Raw genomic sequence first — 26,622 nt, forward strand, 5'->3', positions numbered from 1 at the left:
TCAACTCACATGATGCCCGCCCGCCCGCAAGAGACATGTATGCGTGATGCGTCGCCGTCCGTGTACGTACGTACACACACACACACACATACGTGATTCCTCAGGGTATACAAGACGAGCAGCATTGGCAGCGCACTGCCGTGCCGGCGAGCCGCCGCTGTTTACTGCGTCCGGGTGCCGGCGGCGAGCGGCGAGCGGCGCACGGGCGGCAACGCGGACGGACGCCCAGCGCAAGCGAGCGAAGCCGTGGGAGGAAGGGGGAGGCGCAATGAATGAAGGCGGGCCTTGAAAAGCGTCACCTCAACCTCGTGACCGCGCAGGCAGGCAGAGGGCGCGCGAGACGGGTGACGGGTGATGCGACGCGGATGGGGGCCTCCTGCCGGCACGCCACGCCACGCAGCCGCACTGCCAGAGCTCGCTCCTGCGCGCGCCGTACTTTGCGTGCCGATGTGCGCATACATACCCGCCGCTCTCTCTTCCTTTCTCTTATAAAAAATCAGATGTACATAGAAATTCTATCAGAAATACAAAGCATCTCAAACATAATGAAAAACATATCACGATTCCAAGATCACCGAACGACCTCTGCCGCTGCATCCGACACCAAATCTACGAGAAACGCTAACCTCATCGCCACAAACAGACGGCAAGGATCCACGCCGAACCTCCGCCGACTACGTCCAAACGGACGAACGAACTCGAGTGGGATCGAAACCCACAAGACAAGCTCGAACAAGAAGCGTCGCCGTCCCCCCAAGCGCCGCACCTGCGAGGACTAAAACTCTAACCTAAACCACTAGCCGGAACGGAGGCGCCGAGATTCTTCTCCCAGCCACCGGTCACCGTAGCCGCAGGCAGACAGAGGGAAAGCGAATCCACGTGCTCTCCTCTGCTCTGCTTTGTCACTAGTGGTACTCAATCACTTTCTTGAAATGCACTCCATGTTTACCATATCTGACTGTATTATCACTAAGAGCGTTAACACGTGCCTTGTTGCCCTTGACTTGAGAAAACTCGGGAACGAACGAACGAAGCAAGCCTAGGGAAAGAATGCGTAGCTAGCTAGCTAGAGCTACGCGTCGCCCTTCATTAACGCCCGGGCTCAAGACGATTTCGATTTGAAAGCGAGCGGCCGTGCAGCCTGTTTGGGGGGAGACATTCATTCACTTGCAAGCATACAAGGGCACTAGTAGGGTAATTGCAGGTACTCACAAGGAAATTCATTGTTGATAGCACGTACTACCGCCATGTACTTATGGAATCGCATTGCTTGCTCTGCTAGTACCACCACAAAGTTACTACAGCACCCCAACTAATTGCCATAAAAAAGGCTAGCTGGCTTGCCGGCTCTTGCGGATAGGTACCACAAGTACAACCAACATTTTTTATTGATATTTCATTTCAAACGAGTACTCTCTCTTTCGATAAAAAAATTTGTCTGAAGTCAAACCCCATAAAAAGCATGACCAACTTTATAGAAAAGAGTATCGGCACTCACAATGCGAAATCAACATCGCTAGACGGGCCATTAATTCAATTTTCATATCCGGAGTAAAAAAGACTTTCATAGACGGGCATTCAATTTTCATATTCACTTTTTAGTGTTCGACTTGGGACAAATATCATAGACGGAGTAAAAAAGACCGGAGGGAGTACTCCGCAAAATGCTTGGCAAAAACCTAGTGGGGAATATCAGCACTGTACTTCCAAGCCATTGAGGCTAGAGCCGTGGGCCACGAGCCGGACACTACTATGCGCACATCCACCACCACAGTGCAGTGTAAATACGTGCCATTGCCATTGCCATTGCCATTGCCATTACCACCACTCGCTGTCACCGGCCACTAAAGCACCAACGATGAAGAGAGAAAGAAAACGAGAGCAAAGCAATCCAAAGCAAAAGGCCGCAGTGAAAAGACAGGCCGTTGCTATTTAAGGGCCACCCCCAGTCCCCCAAAGAGGCACACTCCCTGCCTCCCCCTCCCAGTACCTCCAGCTCCAGCAATGCCCGCCGCCCCCTCCCCGCTCCCCCCAAATGCTTCCTGAGCTCACCGCCGCCGCCATGGAGCTCGGGCAGGTGCTGGGCTACACGCCGCCGGCGACCAAGGACGCGAGATCCGGCGGCGGCTTCGCCCAGGCCGCCGCTTGCCCCTACCCCTACCCCTCCCCCTTCCTCGACGAGCAGAAGATGCTCAGCTTCTCCAAGGCCGCCGCCCCTCCATCGTCAGGTCTTTCTTGGATCCGCTCCTCCCTCTTCCACGCTTTATTTTTCGCATGATCTTCGCTCGATCTGTTCTCTGCAAGCCATGATAGATGGGCAGTGCTCTGGCGTTCGACTGTTCCCATGTTCAAAAATAAAAGGAAAAAGGTCAAAAGCCAGCACTTGATGAGCTCTCTCTCTCTCACTCACTCTCACTCACCAGCGCCACCAGCTCGACTCATGGCCATGGGGATTTGCTCGAATCTACCCATCCACTGGGCCCCTCCTCCTCGGCCAAGGCTGCTCCATTTCATTGCTTCTTTTTACTGCTTTATCTACACTTTTGTCTTGACTCGGCGCCTGCAATAATAAGAAACAAATAAATAACTACACGCATGGATATTTTCAAGATAAGGTTGCTGCTTCTCTGAGCATTTTTGCTCATGCTGAGTGGGTTTTCCTCTTCTTTTTTTGCATCTAGGTATGGATTTTGGCAGGTCCAATGAGCAGAGGCTGCTGCTGGCCAGGAGCAAGATGCCCTTCACTCCTTCACAGTGGATGGAGCTGGAGCACCAGGCCCTCATATACAAGTATCTCAATGCAAAGGCCCCCATACCTTCCAGCCTGCTCATCTCCATCAGCAAAAGCTTCAGACCCTCCTCCGATAGAAGTAAGAATCCTGCCAAAAACATGTACTCACATCTCTCTTTTTTTTACTGAGGTAGAAATGCAGGCAACGTTGTATGTAGATATAACTTGCCTGTAAATGTGATGCGGTAAAAGATCTCTCTTGATGGAAATGTGAGAGAAAGTACTGTCTGTCCTGCACGTGATATCTAAAAGCATGTCAGCAAATATTGTTTTTGCATATTTATAATATTCCCCAATAAGAATACATATCACTGGTTAGAATATATTCCAAACAAGTTAACATGTATCAAGCACAACCTTAATACTACCTACTTACTTGGTTATACAACTATAAATGCAAGCAGAGCATGATTTGCTTCTCTGTAATGCAGTGCCCTGGAGGCCTGTCTACCAAGGGTTCACCAATGCAGATTCTGACCCGGAACCTGGAAGATGCCGTCGAACAGACGGCAAGAAATGGCGGTGCTCAAAGGAGGCGATGGCCGAGCACAAGTACTGTGAGCGGCACATCAATAGGAACCGCCATCGTTCAAGAAAGCCTGTGGAAAACCAAACAAGGAAGAACGCCAAAGAGACGCCTGCTGCTGGCTCGTTATCGGCCGCTGTCTCACAGGGTGGCTGTAAGAAAGCAAAAGCTGGTGATGAACTGAAGCCAGGGAGCGTCAGCTATTGGACAGATAATTTAAACAGGTTTGTATGCACTGAATTTTAGTCTCTTATATGGATCAGAACTATTTCACAGCTATGGAGTGACTTTAAAAAATGCAACTGCTAAGTTAGGGAGGCAAAGAAACAAGCAAAAACAATTAAGTTTTATTGCAAGGTCATAATTTCGATTTAACACTTGTACTCATTTGCAGGGCAATGGTGAGCAAAGCCAGGGGAAACAACCCTGAAGAAGGCAACAGTGCTCCACTCCTGAATTCTACTAATCAACAACACACATTGTCCTTGTTCTCTCAACTGAAGCAACAGAGCAAACCAGATAAGTTCAGCCCTGCAGTCGATAGTGAATCGATCTCCTCAAATACAGTATTGAAGCCCTGGGAAAGAAGCAACCAGCAGAGCAGCAAGGACGTTTCTTCGACGACGCTCCATGATCGCGGGTGCCTTCAATCAGTCCTTCAAGATTTCAGCATGCATAAGAATGACAAGATCGAGGCTCAGAAAAACAATGCTTCAGTGCCATCAACTTTCTATTCACCTACAGAAGGTCGACACATCAGCTGCCTTGCATCTAACATGATGCAAGTGCAGGAGGATTGCATCTCAAGCTCTTGGGAGATACCTCAAGGTGGGCCATTAGGTGAAATCCTAACAAACTCCAAGAACACTGATGACTTGACCAATAAGTGTGAATCAAGATCATATGGTTGGTTACTGAGTCTTGATGAACATGAAATGTGAGTTCGCAGTAAACGGAGAGCTAGACATAGCAAAGTTCAACATGGAAGGGAACAATGCTGATGGAAGCAGGATGAAGTAGCTTAGATGTGTGACCCATCCATGCTTGTTCTTCTCTCCATATTTTCAGTCTTCTGTTTTGTAATATCCAGTAGTTGCAACTTTTAGTGTTTAGGAATTTGGCTGCATCCTAAAATATTATGGCTTGCCTTGTATCAAGCTTATTGGCTACATCTTTTAACAGGTAAACTATAAGGATTCATTTCTTCATATCCATCCAGTAGTTCCAAGGAACTTTTCTGATATTATTTGAGCCCATAACACCAATGGTTCTGTTTTGTCAATGTCCAAGACCACATCATCAAAAACCATAACTGGCAACTCTTCAGAAGGAATAACATATATTGAAATAATCATATAACAAGCAGATGAATATCAATTCAAATCGTCCTGACAAACATTGAGGGTCATTTGGTTATCAAGCCTTGAACAACTTACTGCGGGTTAAATGAGCCCAGTAATCATAGTACAATTATACAGTCAATTTCTGGGAACTTCTATCATATTTTATGAGGACAGTTTATCATCTCTGGTATGGTTCAAAAGAATGAACCCATGTCTGGTATGGTGATGGCCCTTAAATTTGATACTCCTGTATTGATCATGTTCAGGACAGGATTGATACAGTGAGGAGTATTACAACAGAGATACGTATCAATAGGACATCCAACAGATAAGAACAGTATCCAGCTAGCTACCTATACAGGACGATCATACAGTCTCTCTTGGGCCGATGTTATTCAATTTTGCCAGTTTCTCATTATGAAGCAAGTTCCTGAAAAAACCATTGTTTTGTTGTGCCCGTACGGAAATATCAACCATAAGAACGATTTTGATCTCAATCACACATGAAAATGCAAAGTGAATATGATGAATTGATCATATCTGCCTAATCTAGTTTGCAAATGCATGAGAATCAAGAAATACACAGGGTTGAAATAAGTGCCTTTAACAGACGGTTAATCAGAAACAAAACCTGGGCAAACCAAACCAAAATAGTACAAAACGTTTAGCAACAAGGAGCACACCGAGAATAAGCAGCATTGGCTCAGATATGCAAAAAGCTCATCAAATGATAAATAAAGAAACAGAATATCTCAGCTAGACAAGAACACTAGAAGCAGATAAAAAGGACATCACAACTGAAGATGCCAAACTGAGTTTACACAAAAAAAAATACAAAACCGAGCTAACACAGTACAAAGCACAAAGGCATATTTGCATATGTCGAAGGCAGGCCTAACCCGAAGTCCAACAATATTCATGGTACAAGGGCTATCTTGCGTTGCATCAATATGGGAGTAACTGAAGCCAATAGCTATCAAGAAGCAATGGCTTGCCAAAATTGTGGAACTCCCATGAACAATCATTGGTGATGTTACCTAAACCACAATAGATACTGGAGAATGCAAAATCAATATGCTAGTTCGTCTAATACACAGTTGTCACCTAAAATACAAGAACAAATAATTGAGACCAAAAAAACTTAATAAGGTAGGAGAGGATGAAACTTAAAAAACAGTACAGAACAAGTGCTCCGGCTCAGACACGCACAAATAAAGTCATCAGTTTTGGTCCTTAACTGAAATTAAGGTATGAAGAAGTAATCTTGTTGTCATCACAGCCACGCAAACTAGTTCCTCTAATACACAATTGTCATCACCTAAAACACAGACCAGAAAATTGAGACGAAAATAAACTTAAGAAGGTAGGACAGAATCGAACTTAAGCAACTGTACAGACAAACAAGTGTGCCGGCTCAGACACGCACAAATAAAGTTGTCAGATTTGGTATTAACTGAAATTAAGTTATGAACAAGTAATCTAGCTGTCATCACAGCCTCCCAAACTGGTTCCTCTAATACACAATTGTCGCGTAAAATGCAAGAAACAAAATCTGAGACGAAAATCAGCTTAAGAAGGTAGAAGAGAATCAAACTTATACAACTGCACAGAGAAACAAGTGCGCCGGCTCAGACACGCACAAATAAAGTCATCAGGTTTGGTCCTTAACAGAAATTAAGGTATGAAGAAGTAATCTTGTTGTCATCACAGCCACGCAAAACTAGTTCCTCTAATACACAATTGCACCTAAAATACAAGAGCAAAAATTAAAACAAAACCAACATAAGATGGTAGAAGACAACCAAATTTAAACAACTGCACTGCATACACAAACAAGTGTGCCGGCTCAGACACGCACAAATAAAGTCATCAGATTTGGTCCTCAATTGAAATTAAGGTATGAACAAGTAATCTTGTTGTCATCACAGCCACGCAAACTAGTTCCTTTAATACACAATTGTCGCCTAAAATACAAGAAACAAAATCTGTGACGAAAATCGGATTAAGAAGGTAGGACAGAATCACTTAAACAACTGCACAGACAAACAAGTGTACCGGCTCAGACACGCAAAAAATAAAGTCATCGGATTTGGTCCTTAACTGAAATTAAGATATGAAGAAGCTATCTTATTGTCATCACAGCCAGGCAAACCAGTTCCTCTATTACACAATTTTGTCACCTAAAACACAAGAACAAAAATCATGACAAAAACAAACGTTACAAGGTACTCCCTCCGCTCACAAATATAAGATGATCTCTTTTTTTTCTGAATCGTATGTATATACACACGTTTTAGTGTGTTTGTTCACTCATTTCAGTCCGTATGTAGTCCATATTGAAATTTCCAAAACAACTTATATTTGTGAACGGAGGGTGTAGAACTAGAAGAGAACCAAATTTAAACAAGTGCACTGCACAGACAAATAAGTGCACCGGCTCAGACACGCACAAATAGAGTCATCAGATTTGGTCCTTACCTGAAATTTAAGGTATAAAGAAGTAATCTAGTTGTCATCACAGCCATGCAAGCTAGTTCCTCTAATACACAATTGTTGCCTAAAATACAAGAACAAACATCCAGACAAACCAATGTAAGAAGGTAGAAAAGAACCAGATTTAAACAGCTGCACTCAAGATATAAACAAGTGTGCCGGCTCAGACACGCACAAATAAAGTCATCAGATTTGGTCCTTAACTGAAATTAAGGTATGAACAAGCAATCTAGTTGTCATCACAGCCACGCAAACTAGTTCCTCCAATACACAATTGTCACCTAAAATACAAGAACCAAAATCGAGACAAAAAATAACAAAAGGTACTGTATAAGAGAACCAAACTTGAAAAGCTGAACTCCAGAAAAAGAAAACAAGTGCAGAGGCTCAGACACGCACAAATGAAGTCATCAGCTTTGGTCCTCAACTGAAATTAAGGTATGAACAAGTAATCTTGTTGTCATCACAGAGTTCCTTTAATACACAATTGTCGCCTCAAATACAAGAAACAAAATCTGTGACGAAAATTAGATTAAGAAGGTAGGACAGAATCACTTAAATAACTGCACAGACAAACAAGTGTACCGGCTCAGACACGCACAAATAAAGTCATCAGATTTGGTCCTTAACTGAAATTAAGGTATGAAGAAGTTATCTTATTGTCATCACAGCCAGGCAAACCAGTTCCTCTATTACACAATTTTGTCACCTAAAACACAAGAACAAAAATCATGACAAAAACCAACGTTACAAGGTACTCCCTCTGCTCACAAATATAAGATGTTCTAACCTTTTCTTTTTCTGAATCGGATGTATATACACACGTTTCAGTGTGTTTGTTCACTCATTTCAGTCCGTATGTAGTCCATATTGAAATTTCCAAAACAACTTATATTTGTGAACGGAGGGAGTAGAACTAGAAAAGAACCAAATTTAAACAAGTGCACTGCACAGACAAACAAGTGCACCGGCTCAGACACGCACAAATAGAGTCATCAGTTTTGGTCCTTAACTGAAATTAAGGTATGAAGAAGTAATCTAGTTGTCATCACAGCCAGGCAAGCTAGTTCCTCTAATACACAATTGTCGCCTAAAATACAAGAACAAGAATCCAGACAAACCAACTTAAGAAGGTTTGGTCCTTAGAACAACTGGAAGAGAACCAGATTTAAACAGCTGCACTCAAGACACAAACAAGTGCAACGGCTCAGACAAGCACAAATAAAGTCATCAGGTTTGGTCCTTAACTGAAATTAAGTTATGAACAAGTAACCTAGTTGTCATCACAGCCACGCAAACTAGTTCCTGCAATACACAATTGTCGTCTAAAATACAAGAAACAAAATCCGAGACAAAAACCAGCTTAAGAAGGTACTCCCTCTGTCCCATAATATAAGAACGTTTTTGACACTAATGTAGTTTCAAAACGTTCTTATATTATGGGACGGAGGGAGTACTGTATAAGAGAACCAAACTTAAACAACTGCACTGCAGGAAAAAAAAAGTGCAGAGGCTCAGACACGCACAAATAAAGTCATCAGCTTTGGTCCTTAACTGAAATTAAGGTATGAGGAAGTAATCTTGTTGTCATCAAAGCCACACAAGAACAATTGTAATTAAGTATCCTAAAAAAAGATGGAGAAATCATATACGCAGGCCTGACAGTAACGCAGAAATAACCAAACTAAAAAAACGAAATGTCAATTACGTAGATACCAAGATTAATCAAAGAACAAATCGCAAGAGCAATAAATTTATCAGCGTGCGAGGGAGTCTATTTCTCGGGCTATGGCTATTAGAGCCGCAACTTGATCTGGGAGTAACTGGAAGAGAAAACCAATTATGGCCATCGAATCTGGAAGCTACAGGTCGTCAAAATGACCCCGACTCCTGTAAAACCGTAGAGATGTTACGAAGAACATGGAGAAAGATAACGAAATCGCCACCCGAACAATCCGTCGGGCTGCGGTGGCTCAAGATACTATCCGTATTGGGTGCGTGCATAATAATCGGGGAAAAGAAAATTTACAATCGATTTTGCGGAGATCGACGAGGCAACAATCGAGGCCGAGAAATTGCAGAGGGGCGGGGGGAATTCGCCGGAAATTTGCTTATCCCTGGTCGAATCAGGGAGGAGATCTGGTCAGATCTGGTAGCTGCTGATTCAATTGGGGGGAAGCTGCAGGTCTCACACTAGAACGCTGGGAAGAACCCTAATCGGCTAAAGCTCGGCCCAATTCGGCCTGTCAAGGGACTGGGCCGAGCTGTTGTTACTTAACTCGCCGAACAAGTTTTTTAGCCCATTTTAACCCTACAGGCCCCAAAGCTTGGACCAGATTACAACAGGGTACACGAGAGAAAAATAACAGTGATCTCCCGACGCCCATAAGTTTTGACATATTTAAAAGTTTGTCACCCCTAATTTTTTTTAAAGTTTTTCTGAGAACAACCTATTTAAAAGTTGCAAAATATATGAAATAAAACCATAACATTGCTACGACACCTAATTTCAAATGAAAATCAGTATGTAGCTCGAGAAACGAAGAAGAAGACTACATTTTCGCCGTTGGTTGTGCTAATAGACCGAATCCACATACAAGTTAAATTAGTTACTAATCATAGCTTCATCGCAAAAAAAAGTTACTAATCATAGCTAGATTTTTTTGTTTTTATTACTAAAGATGCATTATGAATTAGGATTTGAACTTTTTTTTGTCATCTACTTTTCTTAGTTCATTTTTGTGACTTTTTTTTAGAACCGCCATCAAGGCCTTTCTATTCATTTTGGCGGAACACTTCTGATTGCAAAATGTCAATCAGAAAACCAGGGGGTACATCAAAATTACAAGTAAAAGAGTCTATCTGAAGAGCATGTTTCGCACATGCATGGGCAGCCTCATTGGCATTCCGCCCAGTCCAACGTAAATCAAACCCCTGGAAATTTTGGAGATAAGTATGCATCTCCCTGATGATATAACCTCCAACCGAGCGATCATCGCTTCTACTCCACGCAAGTGCCACTTCCTGACAGTCTGTTTCAATCACAACTTGCTAATAGCCATGTTCACTTGTTAGGATTATACCCGACATGCTAATAGCTCGATCGCTAACGGATCAAGCGCCCCTTGGTATTTGTTACACCTGCCAGTAAGGAACTGGCCAGCTCCATCTCGCACAACTATTCTCGTTCCAGAACATTGCAGCATCTGATCAACCGCCCCGTCAGAATTTAGTTTCATCCAACCATGCTCCGTCGCCTCCCAAGAGTGCCTCTGAGCTGGTCTCTCCACTCCTGGTTTTGGAAAATCCAGGCTTTGGACATGATCCCTGATGATCTCCATTAATCTGTGAGGCTGGAACTGAACCTCATTATGTGTAAACTTGTTACAATTGGTCCAGATTGCCCACATCACAAAGATTATGGTTGATGTATCCTCTTTCTTCATTACAGTGTGATCCAGGATATCTTTAGACCATGTAGCGGGATGCAACCTTGGTAAATTTACCTGGAAGAAGTCCTCAGCTTCCCGCCAGAACAAAAGTGCATGATCGCACTGTAGCAACGCATGAAAAAGCGTTTCCATGTCAATCCCACACATAGGACATATTGCGTCTTCTCTAATATGTCTACGTAGCATCTCCCCATGTGTTGGGACAAAAAATTTAGCACTCGCCACCAAACCACCCTAACATTGGGTTGGACCGGCAATTTCCACAGTGGCTTCCAGTGATCTTCCCCATGCGTTGAGGTACTTGGCGTAGGTTAGCTTGCCATTTTCAGCTCAAGCAGTCCCCTGTATGCTGAACTTACTGTAAATACGCCATTGCGTGCCCATTCCCACGCCCAAAAATTATCAAGTTATGTTCTAGGTCGTGGCATTTTCAGAATCGCCTCCGCATCCGGGGCGATAAACAAACGTCGAACTAAGTCTTCGTTCCAACTACATGTACAGTCGTCAATCAGGTCTGAAACGAGATGCACTGGATCATCCGCGAGACGGCTGAGAGGTTTCATCGTTTTTGTTCCTGAGATCCATCTATCATGACACACCTCGGATGTCCGCCCATTCCCAATTCATATTTAATTAGCCCCTCCTTCAAGGTTGTTCGTCCTGTGCATATTGCTCGCCACGTGGCCGATGCCCCCTTAGGACATCCAGCCTCAAGAAAGTTTCCATCTGGAAAATACCGTCCTCTCAGGACTCATGCACAAAGGCTCTCTGGTTTTTCCAACAATCTCCAAGCTTGCTTTGCTGGCATAGCATCATTGAACAATTGCAAATCTCTAAAACCCATACCACCTCTAATCTTTGAAGTAGACATGCCTTCCCAAGATTACCAATGAAGCCCTCGCTTATCAAGTGATCCTGCCCACCAATACTTGGACATTACTGTCATAATTTTCCGGCACAAACCTTTTGTGAGTTTGAAACAACTCATTGTTGGAAATATGCCCTAGAGGCAATAATAAAATGGTTATTATTATATTTCCTTGTGTTGGAAATATGCCCTAGAGGCAATAATAAAATGGTTATTATTGTATTTCCTTGTTCATGATAATTGTCTATTGTTCATGCTATAATTATATTAACTGGAAACCGTAATACATGTGTGAATACATAGACCACAACATGTCCCTAGTAAGCCTCTAGTTGACTAGCTCGTTGATCAATAGATGGTTATGGTTTCCTGACCATGGACATTGGATGTCATTGATAACGGGATCACATCATTAGGAGAATGATGTGATGGACAAGACCCAAACCTAAGCATAGCACAAGATCGTGTAGTTCATTTGCTAAGAGCTTTTCTAATGTCAAGTATCATTTCCTTAGACCATGAGATTGTGCAACTCCCGGATACCGTAGGAATGCTTTGGGTGTACCAAACGTCACAACGTAACTGGGTGACTATAAAGGTGCACTACAGGTATCTCTGAAAGTGTCTGTTGGGTTAGCACGAATCGAGACTGGGATTTCTCACTCCGTATGACGGAGAGGTATCTCTGGGCCCACTCGGTAATGCATCATCATAATGAGCTCAATGTGACTGATGAGTTAGCCACGGGATCATGCGTTACGGAACGAGTAAAGTGACTTGCCGGTAACGAGGTTGAACGAGGTATTGGGATGCCGGCGATCGAATCTCGGGCAAGTAACATACCGATTGACAAAGGGAATTGTATACGGGATTGATTGAATCCCCGACATCGTGGTTCATCCGATGAGATCATCGTGGAACATGTGGGAGCCAACATGGGTATCCAGATCCCGCTGTAGGTTATTGGCCGGAGAACGTCTCGGTCATGTCTGCATGGTTCCCGAACCCGTAGGGTCTACACACTTAAGGTTCGATGACGCTAGGGTTATAGGGAATAGATATACGTGGTTACCGAATGTTGTTAGGAGTCCCGGATGAGATCCCGGACGTCACGTGGAGTTCCGGAATGGTCCGGAGGTAAAGAATAATATATAGGAAGTGAGGTTTTGGCCACCGGAAGAGTTTCGGGCGTCACTGGTAATGTACCGGGACCACCGGAGGGTTCCGGGGGTCCACCGGGAGGGGCCACCAACCCCGGAGGCCTGCGTGGGCCAAGTGTGGGAAGGGACCAGCCCCTAGGTGGGCTGGTGCGCCTCCCACAAGAGGCCCAAGGCGCATGGAAAGGGGGAAGGGGGAAAACCCTAGGCTCAGATGGGCCTAAGGCCCACCTAGGGTGCGCCCCCCTCTCTCCCCCTCTGGCCGCCCCTCAGATGCATCTAGGGCTGGCCGCCACCCCTGGGGAAAACCCTAGATGGGGGCGCAGCCCCTCCCCTTCCCCTATATATAGTGGGGGTTTTGGGGCTGCCATAGACACGAGTCTCCCTCTCTCTTGGCGCAGCCCTACCCCTCTCCCTCCTCGTCTCTCGCAGTGCTTGGCGAAGCCCTGCTGGAGTGCCAGGCTCCTCCATCACCACCATGCCGTTGTGCTGCTGCTGGACGGAGTCTTCCCCAACCTCTCCCTCTCTCCTTGCTGGATCAAGGCACGGGAGACGTCACCGGGCTGCATGTGTGTTGAACACGGAGGCACCGTTGTTCGGTGCTTAGATCGGATTCGGCCGCGATCTGAATCGCTTCGTGTACGACTCCACCAACTGCGTTCTTGCAACGCTTCCGCATCGCGATCTTCAAGGGTATGAAGATGCACTCCCCTCTCTCTCATTGCTAGTTCACTACTGGAATCAGCTAATTTGCCATCTGCCAGCTCTTTGCCGTCTGCTAGCTGACGGCAAAGAAGCTCTTTGCCATCAGCTACACGTAAGCGGACGGCAAAGAAGCTCTTTGCCATCAGCCACCTCTTTGCCGTCCGCTGGCAGACGGCAAAGAGTGTGGTGGCCCCCACCCCTCGCTCGTTTGAAAAAATCTTAACGGCCCACCTCTTTGCCGTCCGCTAGCAGATGGCAAAGAGGCAAAAAGGCGGACGGCAAAGGCTGGCTGACGGAAAAGAGGGCACTTGCCTATCGGCAGGTACCCCCCCGCCCGTTACTCACTTCGTTCTCGCGCGCCCTTCTCCTCCGACCCCGCCGCCGCCGCCGCCCGCCGCCCCGTCGCCCCCGCCGCCCCGTCTCCCCGCCGCCCCACCGCCCCGTCGCCCCCCGCCCCGGCCCCCTGCCGCCCCGCGCCCCACCGCCGCCCCGGCCCCCCGCCGCCCCGCGCCCCCCGCCGCCCCGGCCCCCCACCGCCCCGCCCCGGCCTCCCGCCGCCCGGCCCCTCCGCCGCCCGGGCCCCCGCCGCCCCGCCTCCTCCACCGCCCCGCCCCGGCCTCCCGCCGCCCGGGCCCCCGCCGCCCCGCCTCCTCCACCGCCTCGCCCCGGCCCCCCGTCGCCGGCCCCTCCCCGACCCGTCGCCGCCCCCCACAGTGAGCCCCTTGATCCCATTTTTTTCTTCTGTTTTTTTGTTTTTTTTTCTGTTTAGATAAGGTTTTTTAGTTTAAGTTTTTTCAGTTTAGAATTAATTAGTGTAGGTTATTTAGTTTAATTAGTTTAAATAGTTTAGTTTTAATTAGTTTAGGTTTTTAGTTTAGGTTTAGGTTAAGTAGAAGGGGGAAGAAGAAGAAGAAGAAGAAGAAGAAGAGGAGGAGGAGGAGGAGGAGGAGGAGGAGAAGAAGAAGAAGAAGAAGAAGAAGAGGAGGAGGAGGAGGAGGAGGAGGAGGAGGAGGAGGAGAAGAAGAAGAAGAAGAAGAAGAAGAAGAAGAAGAGGAGGAGGAGGAGGAGGAGGAGGAGGAGAAAGAAGAAGAAGACGGGGGATGAGAAGAAGTAGAAGAATGAGAAGAAGTAGAAGTAGTAGAAGAATGAGAAGACCCCCTGACCCCCCAACCCCGACACCACACCCCGACACAACACCCCGACACCACACCCCGACACCACACCCCGACACCACACCCCGACCCTGAGCCCGACCCGACACCCCGACCCCGACACCGACACGGCACCCCGACCCCGACCCGGCACCCCGACCCGAGACCCCGACCCCGAGACCCCGACCCCGACACGGCACCCCGAGACCGACACGACACCCCGACCCCGACACGGCACCCCGAGACCGACACGACACCCCGACCCCCGACACGACACCCCGACACCCCGACCCCGAGACCCCGACCCCGACCCCGACCCCGACACCCCGACCCCGAGCCTGACCCGACACCCCGACCCCGACACCGACACGGCACCCCGACCCCGACCCGGCACCCCGACCCGACACCCTGACCCCGAGACCCCGACCCCGACCCCGAGACTCCACCGGGCTTCTTTAATCCAATGATATCTGGTGGCGGGAGGTCCCATGGCTCCATAGCCATTGGAGATGGACTTATCCGTTGTCCTAGCACTCTCCCGGAGATCAAGGTGCGCCAGTCGAGCTCCGCTCCTGAGATAAGGCCTCGTGAATGGCCAGTGCAACTCGCCATCAAGGTTAGTGATACGTACTCAGTTATCTTTCTCCATTACATTGTGTGCGCTTCCATCAATGATTACAAATGGTCATGTGAGTGGTGTTGCAGGCTGCTATACAGACTGAGAGAGATAGAACGGAGAAACTTCTGGCGGAGGCGGCGGAGAGGCAGCGGGAGATGGAGGAGAGGACGAGAAAGATGATGGAGGAGGAGAGGGCACGGAATGACATGCAGGCAAGGGCCATGTACGAGCTCCTTGTGGTAAGTTTCTTCTACAGATTACTTGCTAGTCTTAACATTTGAGTCTCATTACTAACTAGTATGACTCTGTTCTGAAAACCAAATGTGCAGTCTGTGTGCGAGAAGTCCGGTCAGCCCGCTCCGCCGATGCCAGTGATTGCTCCTGGGAGCACGGTGAGTTTAGTTTGAATGGACATTACTTGGTAGTCTTAACATTTGAGTGTCGTAATGCTAACGAGACATTGGAAATGATCTTTGGTGCAGCTTAACTCCAGAAACGCATCGCACGATCCTTCTCCAGGTAGCGGCACTAGCCACCCCGCTCCTACACCTCCCTGATCACGGTAAGTTTCTCTAGTGTTTTGCTTAACAAATGCATAAAGACCTAGACTTAGCTTTATTTCCTCCTATATGCTTACCATAATGACCTAGAGTTAGCTTATTTTCCTCCAAAATGACCCATTTTACCTAGGTTAGCTTATAAATGATGCAGTTCATCCAAGTTAGCTCAAAAATGACCCCTTTTACGTAGATTAGCTCCTAAATGATCCATTTTACCTACGTTAGCTTTAAAATGGTCCATTTCACCTACGTTAACTCCAAAATGACCCATCTTACCTAGGTTATCTCATAAACGATCCATTTCAACTAATTTAGCTCATAAACGATCCATTTGACCTAAGTGAGCTAAAAAAGATCCATTTCACCTAAATTAGCTCTTAAATGATCCATTTCACCTAAGTTAGCTGAAAAAGATCCATTTCAACTAAATTAGCTCAAAAATGATCCATTTCAACAAAGTTAGCTCAAAACCGATCCATTTCAACAAAGTTAGCTCAAAAACGATCCATTTGACCTAATTGAGCTAAAAAACGATCCATTTCACCTTAGTTACCTCAAAAACGATCCATTTCACCTTAGTTACCTCAAAAACGATCCATTTCTAACTTTCTTATTTTGCCATTTTGCAGATTTCATTATGTGCTGGATGGAGTGCTTGTTCTACTCTTCTTCTTCTTGTCTTCTCATTCTTGTCTTCTCATTCTAGTCACCTTAGCTATGGAGTGCTTCTTTATGTATTGATGGAACTTGTTTATGTATGAAATGATGGATGGAACTTGTTTATGTATGAAATGATGTATGAACTTGTTTATGTGATGAATGCCTGTGAAATATATCTATATGTCATATATATTTTCTGTGCAATTTGTGGGATTTAACAAAAAACAGAAAAAACAGACAATATGCAGGCTCTTTGCCGTCTGCCACCGACGGCAAAGAGCTCTTTGCCGTCTGCCGCAGACGCCAAAGAAGCCACGTGGCAGCCAACTGTGCTTCCTGGGAGATGACCCATTTGGTCAGTTTGCCTACAGTGGCAGACGGCAAAGACTTTGCCGTCCGTGGCAGACAGCAAAGAACCTGCACTTTGCCATCAGTGGCAGACGGCAAAGAACCTGCCATCTAGTGACGTGTAGATGACATCATAAGGCGGACGGCAAAGACCAGAGAAATTTTGCCGTCCGCGGCGGACGGCAAAGGTCTGCCATTAGCCACTTAACGGACTGACAGCGCAATTATTGCCGTCCACCCTCTTTGCCGTCCGCCGCAGACGGCAAAGGCTCTTTGCCGTCCGCCGCCAGGAAGCAGACGGCAAAGCAGCTGTTTACCGTAGCCTTCTTTGCCGGAGCCTTTTGCCGTCCGCGGCTGACGGCAAAGGTCTTTGCCGTCCGCCTTTCGAGCCTTTGCCGTCCGCCGTGGCAGACGGCAAAGTAGCTGTTTCCTGTAGTGGTTATTCCATAGATTGATCTTGGTGATGCGTAGAAACTTTTGAATTTCTGCTACGTTCCCCAACAGTGGCATCATGAGCTAGGTCTATGTGTAGACTCTATGCACGAGTAGAACACAAAGTAGTTGTGGGCGATGATTTGTGCAATTTGCTTGCCGTTACTAGTCTTATCTTGATTCGGCGGCATTGTGGGATGAAGCGGCCCGGACCGACCTTACACGTACACTTACGTGAGACAGGTTCCACCGACTGACATGCACTTGATGCATAAGGTGGCTAGCGGGTGTCTGTCTCTCCCACTTCAGTCGGATCAGATTCGATGAAGAGGGTCCTTATGAAGGGTAAATAGCAATTGGCATATCACCGTTGTGGCTTTTGCGTAGGTAAGAAACGTTCTTGCTAGAAACCCATAGCAGCCACGTAAAACATGCAACAACAATTAGAGGACGTCTAACTTGTTTTTGCAGGGTATGCTGTGTGATGTGATATGGCCAAAAGGATGTGATGAATGATATATGTGATGTATGAGATTGATCATGCTCTTGTAATAGGAATCACGACTTGCATGTCGATGAGTATGACAACCGGCAGGAGCCATAGGAGTTGTCTTAATTTATTGTATGACCTGCGTGTCAATGAAAAACGCCATGTAATTACTTTACTTTATTGCTAACCGTTAGCCATAGTAGTAGAAGTAATAGTTGGCGAGACAACTTCATGAAGACACGATGATGGAGATCATGGTGTCATGCCGGTGACGAAGGTGATCATGCCGCGCCTCGAAGATGGAGATCAAAAGGCGCAAGATGATATTGGCCATATCATGTCACTTTATGATTTGCATGTGATGTTTGTCATGTTTACATCTTATTTGCTTAGAACGACGGTAGCATAAATAAGATGATCCCTCACTAAAATTTCAAGAGATGTGTTCCCCCTAACTGTGCACTGTTGCGAAGGTTCGTTGTTTCGAAGCACCATGTGATGATCGGGTGTGATAGATTCTAACGTTCGCATACAACGGGTGTAAGCCAGATTTACACATGCGAAACACTTAGGTTGACTTGACGAGCCTAGCATGTACAGACATGGCCTCGGAACACAAGAGACCGAAAGGTCGAACATGAGTCGTATAGAAGATACGATCAACATGAAGATGTTCACCGACGATGACTAGTCCGTCTCACGTGATGATCGGACACGGCCTAATTGACTCGGATCATGTATCACTTAGATGACTAGAGGGATGTCTATCTGAGTGGGAGTTCATTAAATAATTAGATGAACTTAATTATCATGAACATAGTCAAAATGTCTTTGCAAATTATGTCGTAGCTTACGCTTTAGTTCTACTGTTTAAGATATGTTCCTAGAGAAAATTTAGTTGAAAGTTGATAGTAGCAATTATGCGGACTGGGTCCGTAAACTGAGGATTGTCCTCATTGCTGCACAGAAGGCTTATGTCTTTAATGCACCACTCGGTGTGCTGAACCTCGAGCGTCGTTTGTAGATGTTGCGAACATCTGACATACACGTTTTGATGACTACGTGATAGTTCAGTGCGTAATGTTAAAACGGTATAGAATTGAGGCACCGAAGACGTTTTGAAACGTCGCGGAACATATGAGATGTTTCAAGGGCTGAAATTCGGATTTCAGGCTTGTGCCCACGTCAAGAGGTGTGAGACCTCCGACAAGTTTCTTAAGCCTACAAACTAAGGGAGAAAAGCTCAATCGTTGAGCATGTGCTCAGATTGTCTGAGTACTACAATCGCTTGAATCGAGTGGGAGTTGTCTTCCAGATTAGATAGTGATGGTTCTCCAAAGTCACTGCCACCAAGCTACTAGAGCTTCGTGATGAACTATAACATATCAGGGATAGATAGGATGATCCTTGAGCTATTCGCGATGTTTGACACCGCGAAAGTAGAAATCAAGTAGGAGCATCAATTGTTGATGGTTAGTAAAACCACTAGTTTCAAGAAGGGCAAGGGCAAGAAGGGATACTTCATGAAACGGCAAATCAGTTGCTGCTCTAGTGAAGAAACCCAAGGTAGAACCCAAACCCGAGACTAAGTGCTTCTGTAATGAGGGGAACAGTCACTGAAGCAGAACTACACTAGATACTTGGTAGATGAGAAGGCTGGTAAGGTTGACAGAAGTATATTGGATATATATTATATTAATGTGTACTTTACTAGTACTCCTAGTAGCACCAGGGTATTAGATACCGGTTCGGTTGTTAAGTGTTGGTAACTCGAAATAAAAGTTGCGGAATAAACGGAGACTAGCTAAAGATGAGATGACGATATGTGTTGGAAGTGTTTCCAAGGTTGATGTGATCAAGCATCGCATGCTCCCTCTACCATCGAGATTGGTGTTAAACCTAAATAATTGTTATTTGGTTTTTGCGTTGAGCATAGACATGATTGGATTATGTTTATCGCAATACGGTTATTCATTTAAGGAGAATAATGGTTACTCTTTTGAATAATACCTTCAATGGTCTTGCACCTAAAATGAATGGTTTATTGAATCTCGATCGTAGTGATACACATGTTCATGCCAAAAGATATAAGATAGTAATGATAGTACCACATACTTGTGGCACTACTATTTGAGTCATATTGGTATATATGCATGAAGAAACTCCATGCAGATGGATCGTTTGGACTCACTTGATTTTGAATCACTTGAGACATGCAAATCATACCACATGGGCAAGATGACTGAAAGGCCTCGTTTTCAGTGAGATGGAACAAGAGAGCAACTTGTTGGAAGTAATATATTTGATGTGTGCAGTCCAATGAGTGCTGAGGCACACGGTGGATATCGTTATGTTCTTACTTCACAGATGATTTGAGTAGATGCTGAGAATATTTACTTGATGATACACAAGTCTGAATTATTGAAAGGTTCAAGTAATTTCAGAGTGAAGTAGAAGATCGTCCTGACAAGAGGATAAGATGTCTATGATATGATCATAGAGATGAATATCTGAGTTACGAGTTTGGCACACAATTAAGACATTGTGGAAATTGTTTCACAACTAATACTGCCTGGAACACCATAGTGTGATGGTGTGTCCGAACATCATAACTGCACCCTATTGGATATGGTGCATATCATGATGTCTCTTATCGAATTACCACTATCATTTATGGGTTAGGCATTAGAGACAACCGCATTCACTTTAAATAGGGCACCACGCAATTCCGTTGAGACGACACCGTATGAACTATGGTTTAGAGAAACCTAAGCTGTCGTTTCTTAAAAGTTTGGGGCTGCGACGCTTATGTGAAAAAGTTTCAGGCTGATAAGCTCGAACCCAAAGCGGATAAATGCATCTTCATAGAATACCCAAAACAGTTGGGTATACCTCATATTTCAGATCCGGAAGCAAAGTGATTGTTTCTAGAAACAGGTCCTTTCTCGAGGAAAAGTTTCTCTTGAAAGAATTGAGTGGGAGGATGGTGGAGACTTGATGAGGTTATTGAACCGTCACTTCAACTAGTGTGTAGCAGGGCACAAGAAGTTGTTCCTGTGGCGCCTACACCAATTGAAGTGGAAGCTTATGATAGTGATCATGAAACTTCAGATCAAGTCACTACCAAACCTTGTAGGACGACAAGGATGTGTACTACTTCAGAGTGGTACGTAATCCTGTCTTGGAAGTCATGTTGCTAGACAACAATGAACCTACGAGCTATTGAGAAGCGACGGTGGGCCCAGATTCCGACGAATGGCTCGAGGCCATAAAATCCGAGAGAGGATCCATTTATAAAACAAAGTATAGACTTTGGAAGAACTACTTGATGGTCATAAGGCTGTTAGGTACAGATGGATTTTAAAAGGAAGACGGACAATGATGGCAAGTGTCACCATTAAGAAAGCTCGACTTGTCGTTAAGATGTTTTCCGACAAGTTCAAGGAGTTGACTACGATGAGATTTTCTCACTCGTAGCAATGCTAAGAGTCTGCTGGAATTATATTAGCAGTTACTGCATTATTTATGAAATCTTGCAGATAGGATGTCAAAAACCATTGTTTCCTCGACGATTTTCTTGAGGAAAGGTTGTATGTGATACAACCAGAAGGTTTGGTCAATCCTGAAAGATGCTAACAAGTATGCAAAGCTCCAGCAATCCTTCTAAGGACTGGAGTAAGCATCTCGGAGTTGGAATGTACGCTTTGATGAGATGATCAAAGATTTTGGGTTTTTACAAACTTTATGAGAAATTTGTATTTCCAAAGAAGTGAGTGGGAGCACTACATAATTTTTGATGAGTATATGTTGTTAACATATTGTTGATCAGAAATGATGTAGAATTTCTGGAAAGCATACAAGGTTATTTGAAAAGTGTTTTTCAATGGAAAACCTGGATTAAGCTACTTGAACATTGAGCATCAAGATCTATAAGGATAGATCAAAAACGCTTAATAGTACTTTCAAATGAATACATACCGTGACAAGATTTTGAAGGAGTTCAAAATAGATCAGAAAAGAAGGAGTTCTTGGCTGTGTTACAAGGTGTGAGTATTGAGTAAGACTCAAGACCTGACCACGGCAGAAGAGAGAGAAAGGACGAAGGTCGTCCCCTATGCTTAAGACGTAGGCTCTACAGTATGCTATGCTAGGTACCGCACCTGAAGTGTGCCTTGCCATGAGTTAGTCAAGGGTACAATAGTGATCCGGGAATGGATCACATGACAGCGGTCGAACTTATTCTTAGTATCTAGTGGACTAAGGAATTTTCTCGATTATGGAGGTGGAAAAGGAGTTCGTCGTAAAGGGTTACGTCGATGCAAACTTTGACACTAATCCGGATGACCCTGAGTAGTAAACCGGATTCGTATAGTAGAGCAGTTATTTGGAATAGCTCCAAGTAGCGCGTGGTAGCTGCATCTACAAGATGACATAGAGATTTGTAAAGCACACACGGATCTGAATGTTGCAGACCCGTTGACTAAAACCTCTCTCGTAAGCATAACATGATCAAACCCTAGAACTCATTGAGTGTTAATCACATGGTGATGTGAACTAGATTATTGACTCTAGCAAACTCTTGGGTATTAGTCACATGGCGATGTGAACTTTGAGTGTTAATCACATGGTGATGTGAACTAGATTATTGACTCTAGTGCAAGTGGGAGACTATTGGAAATATGCCCTAGAGGCAATAATAAAATTGTTATTATTGTATTTCCTTGTTCATGATAATTGTCTATTGTTCATGCTATAATTGTATTAACTGGAAACCGTAATACATGTGTGAATACATAGGCCACAACATGTCCCTAGTCAGCCTCTAGTTGACTAGCTCGTTGATCAATAGATGGTTATGGTTTCCTGACCATGGACATTGGATGTCATTGATAACGGGATCACATCATTAGGAGAATGATGTGAAGGACAAGACCCAAACCTAAGCATAGCACAAGATCGTGTAGTTCGTTTGCTAAGAGCTTTTCTAATGTCAAGTATCATTTCCTTAGACCATGAGATTGTGCAACTCCCGGATATCGTAGGAATGCTTTGGGTGTACCAAACGTCACAACGTAACTGGGTGACTATAAAGGTGCACTACAGGTATCTCCGAAAGTGTCTGTTGGGTTGGCACGAATCGAGACTAGGATTTGTCACTCCGTATGACGGAGAGGTATCTCTGGGCCCACTCGGTAATGCATCATCATAATGAGCTCAATGTGACTAATGAGTTAGCCACGGGATCATGCGTTACGGAACGAGTAAAGTGACTTGCCGGTAACGAGGTTGAACGAGGTATTGGGATACCGACGATCAAATCTCGGGCAAGTAACATACCGATTGACAAAGGGAATTGTATACGGGATTGATTGAATCCCCGACATCGTGGTTCATCCGATGAGATCATCGTGGAACATGTGGGAGCCAACATGGGTATCCAGATCCCGCTGTTGGTTATTGGCCGGAGAACGTCTCGGTCATGTCTGCATGGTTCCCGAACCCGTAGGGTCTACACACTTAAGGTTCGATGACGCTAGGGTTATAGGGAATAGATATACGTGGTTACCGAATGTTGTTCGTGTTGGAAATATGCCCTAGAGGCAATAATAAATGGTTATTATTATATTTCTTTGTTCATGATAATTGTCTATTGTTCATGCTATAATTGTATTATCCGGAAATCGTAATACATGTGTGAATACATAGACCATAACGTGTCCCTAGTAAGCCTCTAGCTGACTAGCTCGTTGATCAACAGATAGTCATGGTTTCCTGACTATGGACATTGGATGTCATTGATAACGGGATCACATCATTAGGAGAATGATGTGATGGACAAGACCCAATAATAAGCATAGCACAAAAGATCGTGTAGTTCGTTTGCTAGAGCTTTTCCAATGTCAAGTATCATTTCCTTAGACCATGAGATCGTGTAACTCCCGGATGCCGTAGGAGTGCTTTGGGTGTACCAAACGTCACAACGTAACTGGGTGACTATAAAGGTACACTACCGGTATCTCTGAAAGTGTCTGTTGGGTTGACACGGATCGAGACTGGGATTTGTCACTCCGTGTGACGGAGAGGTATCTCTGGGCCCACTCGGTAATGCATCATCATAATGAGCTCAATGTGACTAAGGAGTTAGCCACGGGATCATGCATTACGGTACGAGTAAAGAGACTTGCCGGTAACGAGATTGAACAAGGTATTGGGATACCGACGATCGAATCTCGGGCAAGTAACATACCGATTGACAAAGGGAATTGAATACGGGATTGATTGAATCCTCGACATCGTGGTTCATCCGATGAGATCATCGTGGAACATGTGGGAGCCAACATGGGTATCCAGATCCCGCTGTTGGTTATTGACCGGAGAGGCGTCTCGGTCATGTCTGCATGTCTCCCGAACCCGTAGGGTCTACACACTTAAGGTTCGGTGACGCTAGGGTTGTAGAGATATTAGTATGCGGTAACCCGAAAGTTGTTCGGAGTCCCGGATGAGATCCCGGACGTCACGAGGAGTTCCGGAATGGTCCGGAGGTGAAGAATTATATATAGGAAGTCCAGTTTCGGCCACCGGGAAAGTTTCGGGGGTCACCGGTATTGTACCGGGACCACCGGAAGGGTCCCGGGGGTCCACCGGGTGGGGCCACCTATCCCGGGGGGCCCATGGGCTGAAGTGGGAGGGGAACCAGCCCCTGGTGGGCTGGTGCGCCCCCCCTTGGGCCTCCCCTGCGCCTAGGGTTGGAAACCCTAGGGGTGGGGGCACCCCCCACTTGGCTTGGGGGGGAAGCCACCCCCTTGGCCGCCGCCCCCCTTGGAGATCTGATCTCCCAGGGCCGGCGCCCCCCCAGGGACCCTATAAATAGTGGGGGGAGGGAGGGCAGCAGTACCTTAGCCCCTGGCGCCTCCCTCTCCCTCCCGTGACACCTCTCTCTCCCGCTTGCGCTTGGCGAAGCCCTGCCGGGATCCCCGCTACTTCCACCACCACGCCGTCATGCTGCTGGATCTCCATCAACCTCTCCTTCCCCCTTGCTGGATCAAGAAGGAGGAGACGTCGCTGCTCCGTACGTGTGTTGAACGCGGAGGTGCCGTCCGTTCGGCACTCGGTCATCGGTGATTTGGATCACGACGAGTACGACTCCATCAACCCCGTTCACTTGAACGCTTCCGCTCGCGATCTACAAGGGTATGTAGATGCACTCCTTCCCTCTCGTTGCTAGTAGACTCCATAGATGGATCTTGGTGATGCGTAGAAAATTTTAAAATTCTGCTACGATCCCCAACAGTGGCATCATGAGCCAGGCCTATGCGTAGTTACTATGCACGAGTAGAACACAAAGCAGTTGTGGGCGTAGATGTTGTCAATTCTTCTTGCCACTACTAGTCTTATCTTGTTTCGGCGGTATTGTGGGATGAAGCGGCCCGGACCGACCTTACACGTACGCTTACGTGAGACAGGTTCCACCGACTGACATGCACTAGTTGCATAAGGTGGCTAGCGGGTGTCTGTCTCTCCCACTTTAGTCGAAACGGATTCGATGAAAAGGGTCCTTATGAAGGGTAAATAGAAATTGGCATATCACGTTGTGGTTTTACGTAGGTAAGAAACGTTCTTGCTAGAAACCTATAGAAGCCACGTAAAAACTTGCAACAACAATTAGAGGACGTCTAACTTGTTTTTGCAGCATGTGCCTTGTGATGTGATATGGCCAGAAGATGTGATGAATGATATATGTGATGTATGAGATTGATCATATTCTTGTAATAGGAATCACGACTTGCATGTCGATGAGTATGACAACCGGCAGGAGCCATACGAGTTGTCTTTATTTTTTGTATGACCTGTGTGTCATTGAATAACGCCATGTAAATTACTTTACTTTATTGCTAAACGCGTTAGCCATAGAAGTAGAAGTAATCGTTGGCGTGACAACTTCATGAAGACACAATGATGGAGATCATGATGATGGAGATCATGGTGTCATGCCGGTGACGAAGATGATCATGGCGCCCCGAAGATGGAGATCAAAGGAGCAGAATGATATTGGCCATATCATGTCACTATTTGATTACATGTGATGTTTATCATGTTTTGCATCTTATTTGCTTAGAACGACGATAGTAAGTAAGATGATCCCTTATAATAATTTCAAGAAAGTGTTCCCCCTAACTGTGCACCGTTGCGAAGGTTCGTTGTTTCGAAGCACCACGTGATGATCGGGTGTGATAGATTCTAACGTTCGCATACAACGGGTGTTGACGAGCCTAGCATGTACAAACATGGCCTCGGAACACACGCAATACACTTAGGTTGACTTGACGAGCCTAGCATGTACAGACATGGCCTCGGAACACACGCAATACACTTAGGTTGACTTGACGAGCCTAGCATGTACAGACGTGGCCTCGGAACACGGAAGACCGAAAGGTCGAGCATGAGTCGTATAGAAGATACGATCAACATGGAGATGTTCACCGATCTTGACTAGTCCGTCTCACGTGATGATCGGACACGGCCTAGTTAACTCGGATCATGTTTCACTTAGATGACTAGAGGGATGTCTATCTGAGTGGGAGTTCATTGAATAATTTGATTAGATGAACTTAATTATCATGAACTTAGTCTAAAATCTTTACAATATGTCTTGTAGATCAAATGGCCCACGTTGCCCTCAACTTCAACGCGTTCCTAGAGAAAACCAAGCTGAAAGATGATGGCAGCAACTATACGGACTGGGTCCGGAACCTGAGGATCATCCTCATAGCTGCCAAGAAAGATTATGTCCTAGAAGCACCGCTAGGTGACGCACCCATCCCAGAGAACCAAGACGTTATGAACGCTTGGCAGCAGCGTGCTGATGATTACTCCCTCGTTCAGTGCGGCATGCTTTACAACTTAGAACCAGGGCTCCAAAAGCGTTTTGAGCAACACGGAGCATATGAGATGTTCGAAGAGCTGAAAATGGTTTTCCAGGCTCATGCCCGGGTCGAGAGATATGAAGTCTCCGACAAGTTCTTCAGT

General features: G+C 45.7%; 1 protein-coding gene, 1 long non-coding RNA gene and 10 other non-coding genes across 13 annotated transcripts; 1 reads left to right on the forward strand and 11 right to left on the reverse strand.

Moving 5' to 3' along the window:
• Positions 1 to 1,550: 1,550 nt before the first annotated feature.
• On the reverse strand, positions 1,551 to 9,307 carry LOC109782383 (uncharacterized). 2 transcript variants are annotated; one of them, XR_012181168.1, is made up of 6 exons: positions 7,139 to 9,307; positions 3,168 to 6,840; positions 2,961 to 3,036; positions 2,817 to 2,879; positions 2,421 to 2,560; positions 1,551 to 2,336 (listed from the first exon to the last, which is right to left on the reverse strand). It is a non-coding gene; the product is annotated as an uncharacterized lncRNA (long non-coding RNA). The 2 variants fall into 2 exon arrangements; XR_012181167.1 differs by having other exon boundaries at positions 3,168 to 7,217; positions 7,358 to 7,372.
• Positions 2,036 to 4,525, forward strand: LOC109782382 (growth-regulating factor 9). Its single transcript, XM_020341006.4, has 4 exons — positions 2,036 to 2,228; positions 2,682 to 2,870; positions 3,223 to 3,541; positions 3,712 to 4,525. The coding sequence occupies exons 1-4, from the start codon at positions 2,036 to 2,038 to the stop codon at positions 4,256 to 4,258; spliced, it is 1,248 nt and encodes a 415-aa protein (XP_020196595.3). The 3' UTR covers positions 4,259 to 4,525.
• Positions 5,853 to 5,942, reverse strand: LOC120963716 (small nucleolar RNA snoR126). The gene has a single exon (XR_005755464.1). It is a non-coding gene; the product is annotated as a small nucleolar RNA snoR126 (small nucleolar RNA).
• LOC120963719 (small nucleolar RNA snoR126) lies at positions 6,284 to 6,373 on the reverse strand. The gene has a single exon (XR_005755467.1). It is a non-coding gene; the product is annotated as a small nucleolar RNA snoR126 (small nucleolar RNA).
• Positions 6,502 to 6,591, reverse strand: LOC120963714 (small nucleolar RNA snoR126). Its single transcript, XR_005755462.1, has one exon. It is a non-coding gene; the product is annotated as a small nucleolar RNA snoR126 (small nucleolar RNA).
• LOC120963723 (small nucleolar RNA snoR126) lies at positions 6,715 to 6,805 on the reverse strand. Its single transcript, XR_005755471.1, has one exon. It is a non-coding gene; the product is annotated as a small nucleolar RNA snoR126 (small nucleolar RNA).
• On the reverse strand, positions 7,094 to 7,184 carry LOC120963721 (small nucleolar RNA snoR126). The gene has a single exon (XR_005755469.1). It is a non-coding gene; the product is annotated as a small nucleolar RNA snoR126 (small nucleolar RNA).
• LOC120963715 (small nucleolar RNA snoR126) lies at positions 7,312 to 7,401 on the reverse strand. Its single transcript, XR_005755463.1, has one exon. It is a non-coding gene; the product is annotated as a small nucleolar RNA snoR126 (small nucleolar RNA).
• Positions 7,738 to 7,827, reverse strand: LOC120963717 (small nucleolar RNA snoR126). The gene has a single exon (XR_005755465.1). It is a non-coding gene; the product is annotated as a small nucleolar RNA snoR126 (small nucleolar RNA).
• On the reverse strand, positions 8,121 to 8,210 carry LOC120963720 (small nucleolar RNA snoR126). Its single transcript, XR_005755468.1, has one exon. It is a non-coding gene; the product is annotated as a small nucleolar RNA snoR126 (small nucleolar RNA).
• LOC120963718 (small nucleolar RNA snoR126) lies at positions 8,356 to 8,445 on the reverse strand. The gene has a single exon (XR_005755466.1). It is a non-coding gene; the product is annotated as a small nucleolar RNA snoR126 (small nucleolar RNA).
• LOC120963722 (small nucleolar RNA snoR126) lies at positions 8,663 to 8,752 on the reverse strand. Its single transcript, XR_005755470.1, has one exon. It is a non-coding gene; the product is annotated as a small nucleolar RNA snoR126 (small nucleolar RNA).
• Positions 9,308 to 26,622: the final 17,315 nt, after the last annotated feature.

Source organism: Aegilops tauschii, chromosome 4 (assembly GCF_002575655.3).
Source record: "Aegilops tauschii subsp. strangulata cultivar AL8/78 chromosome 4, Aet v6.0, whole genome shotgun sequence".
Lineage (NCBI taxonomy): Eukaryota > Viridiplantae > Streptophyta > Magnoliopsida > Poales > Poaceae > Aegilops > Aegilops tauschii.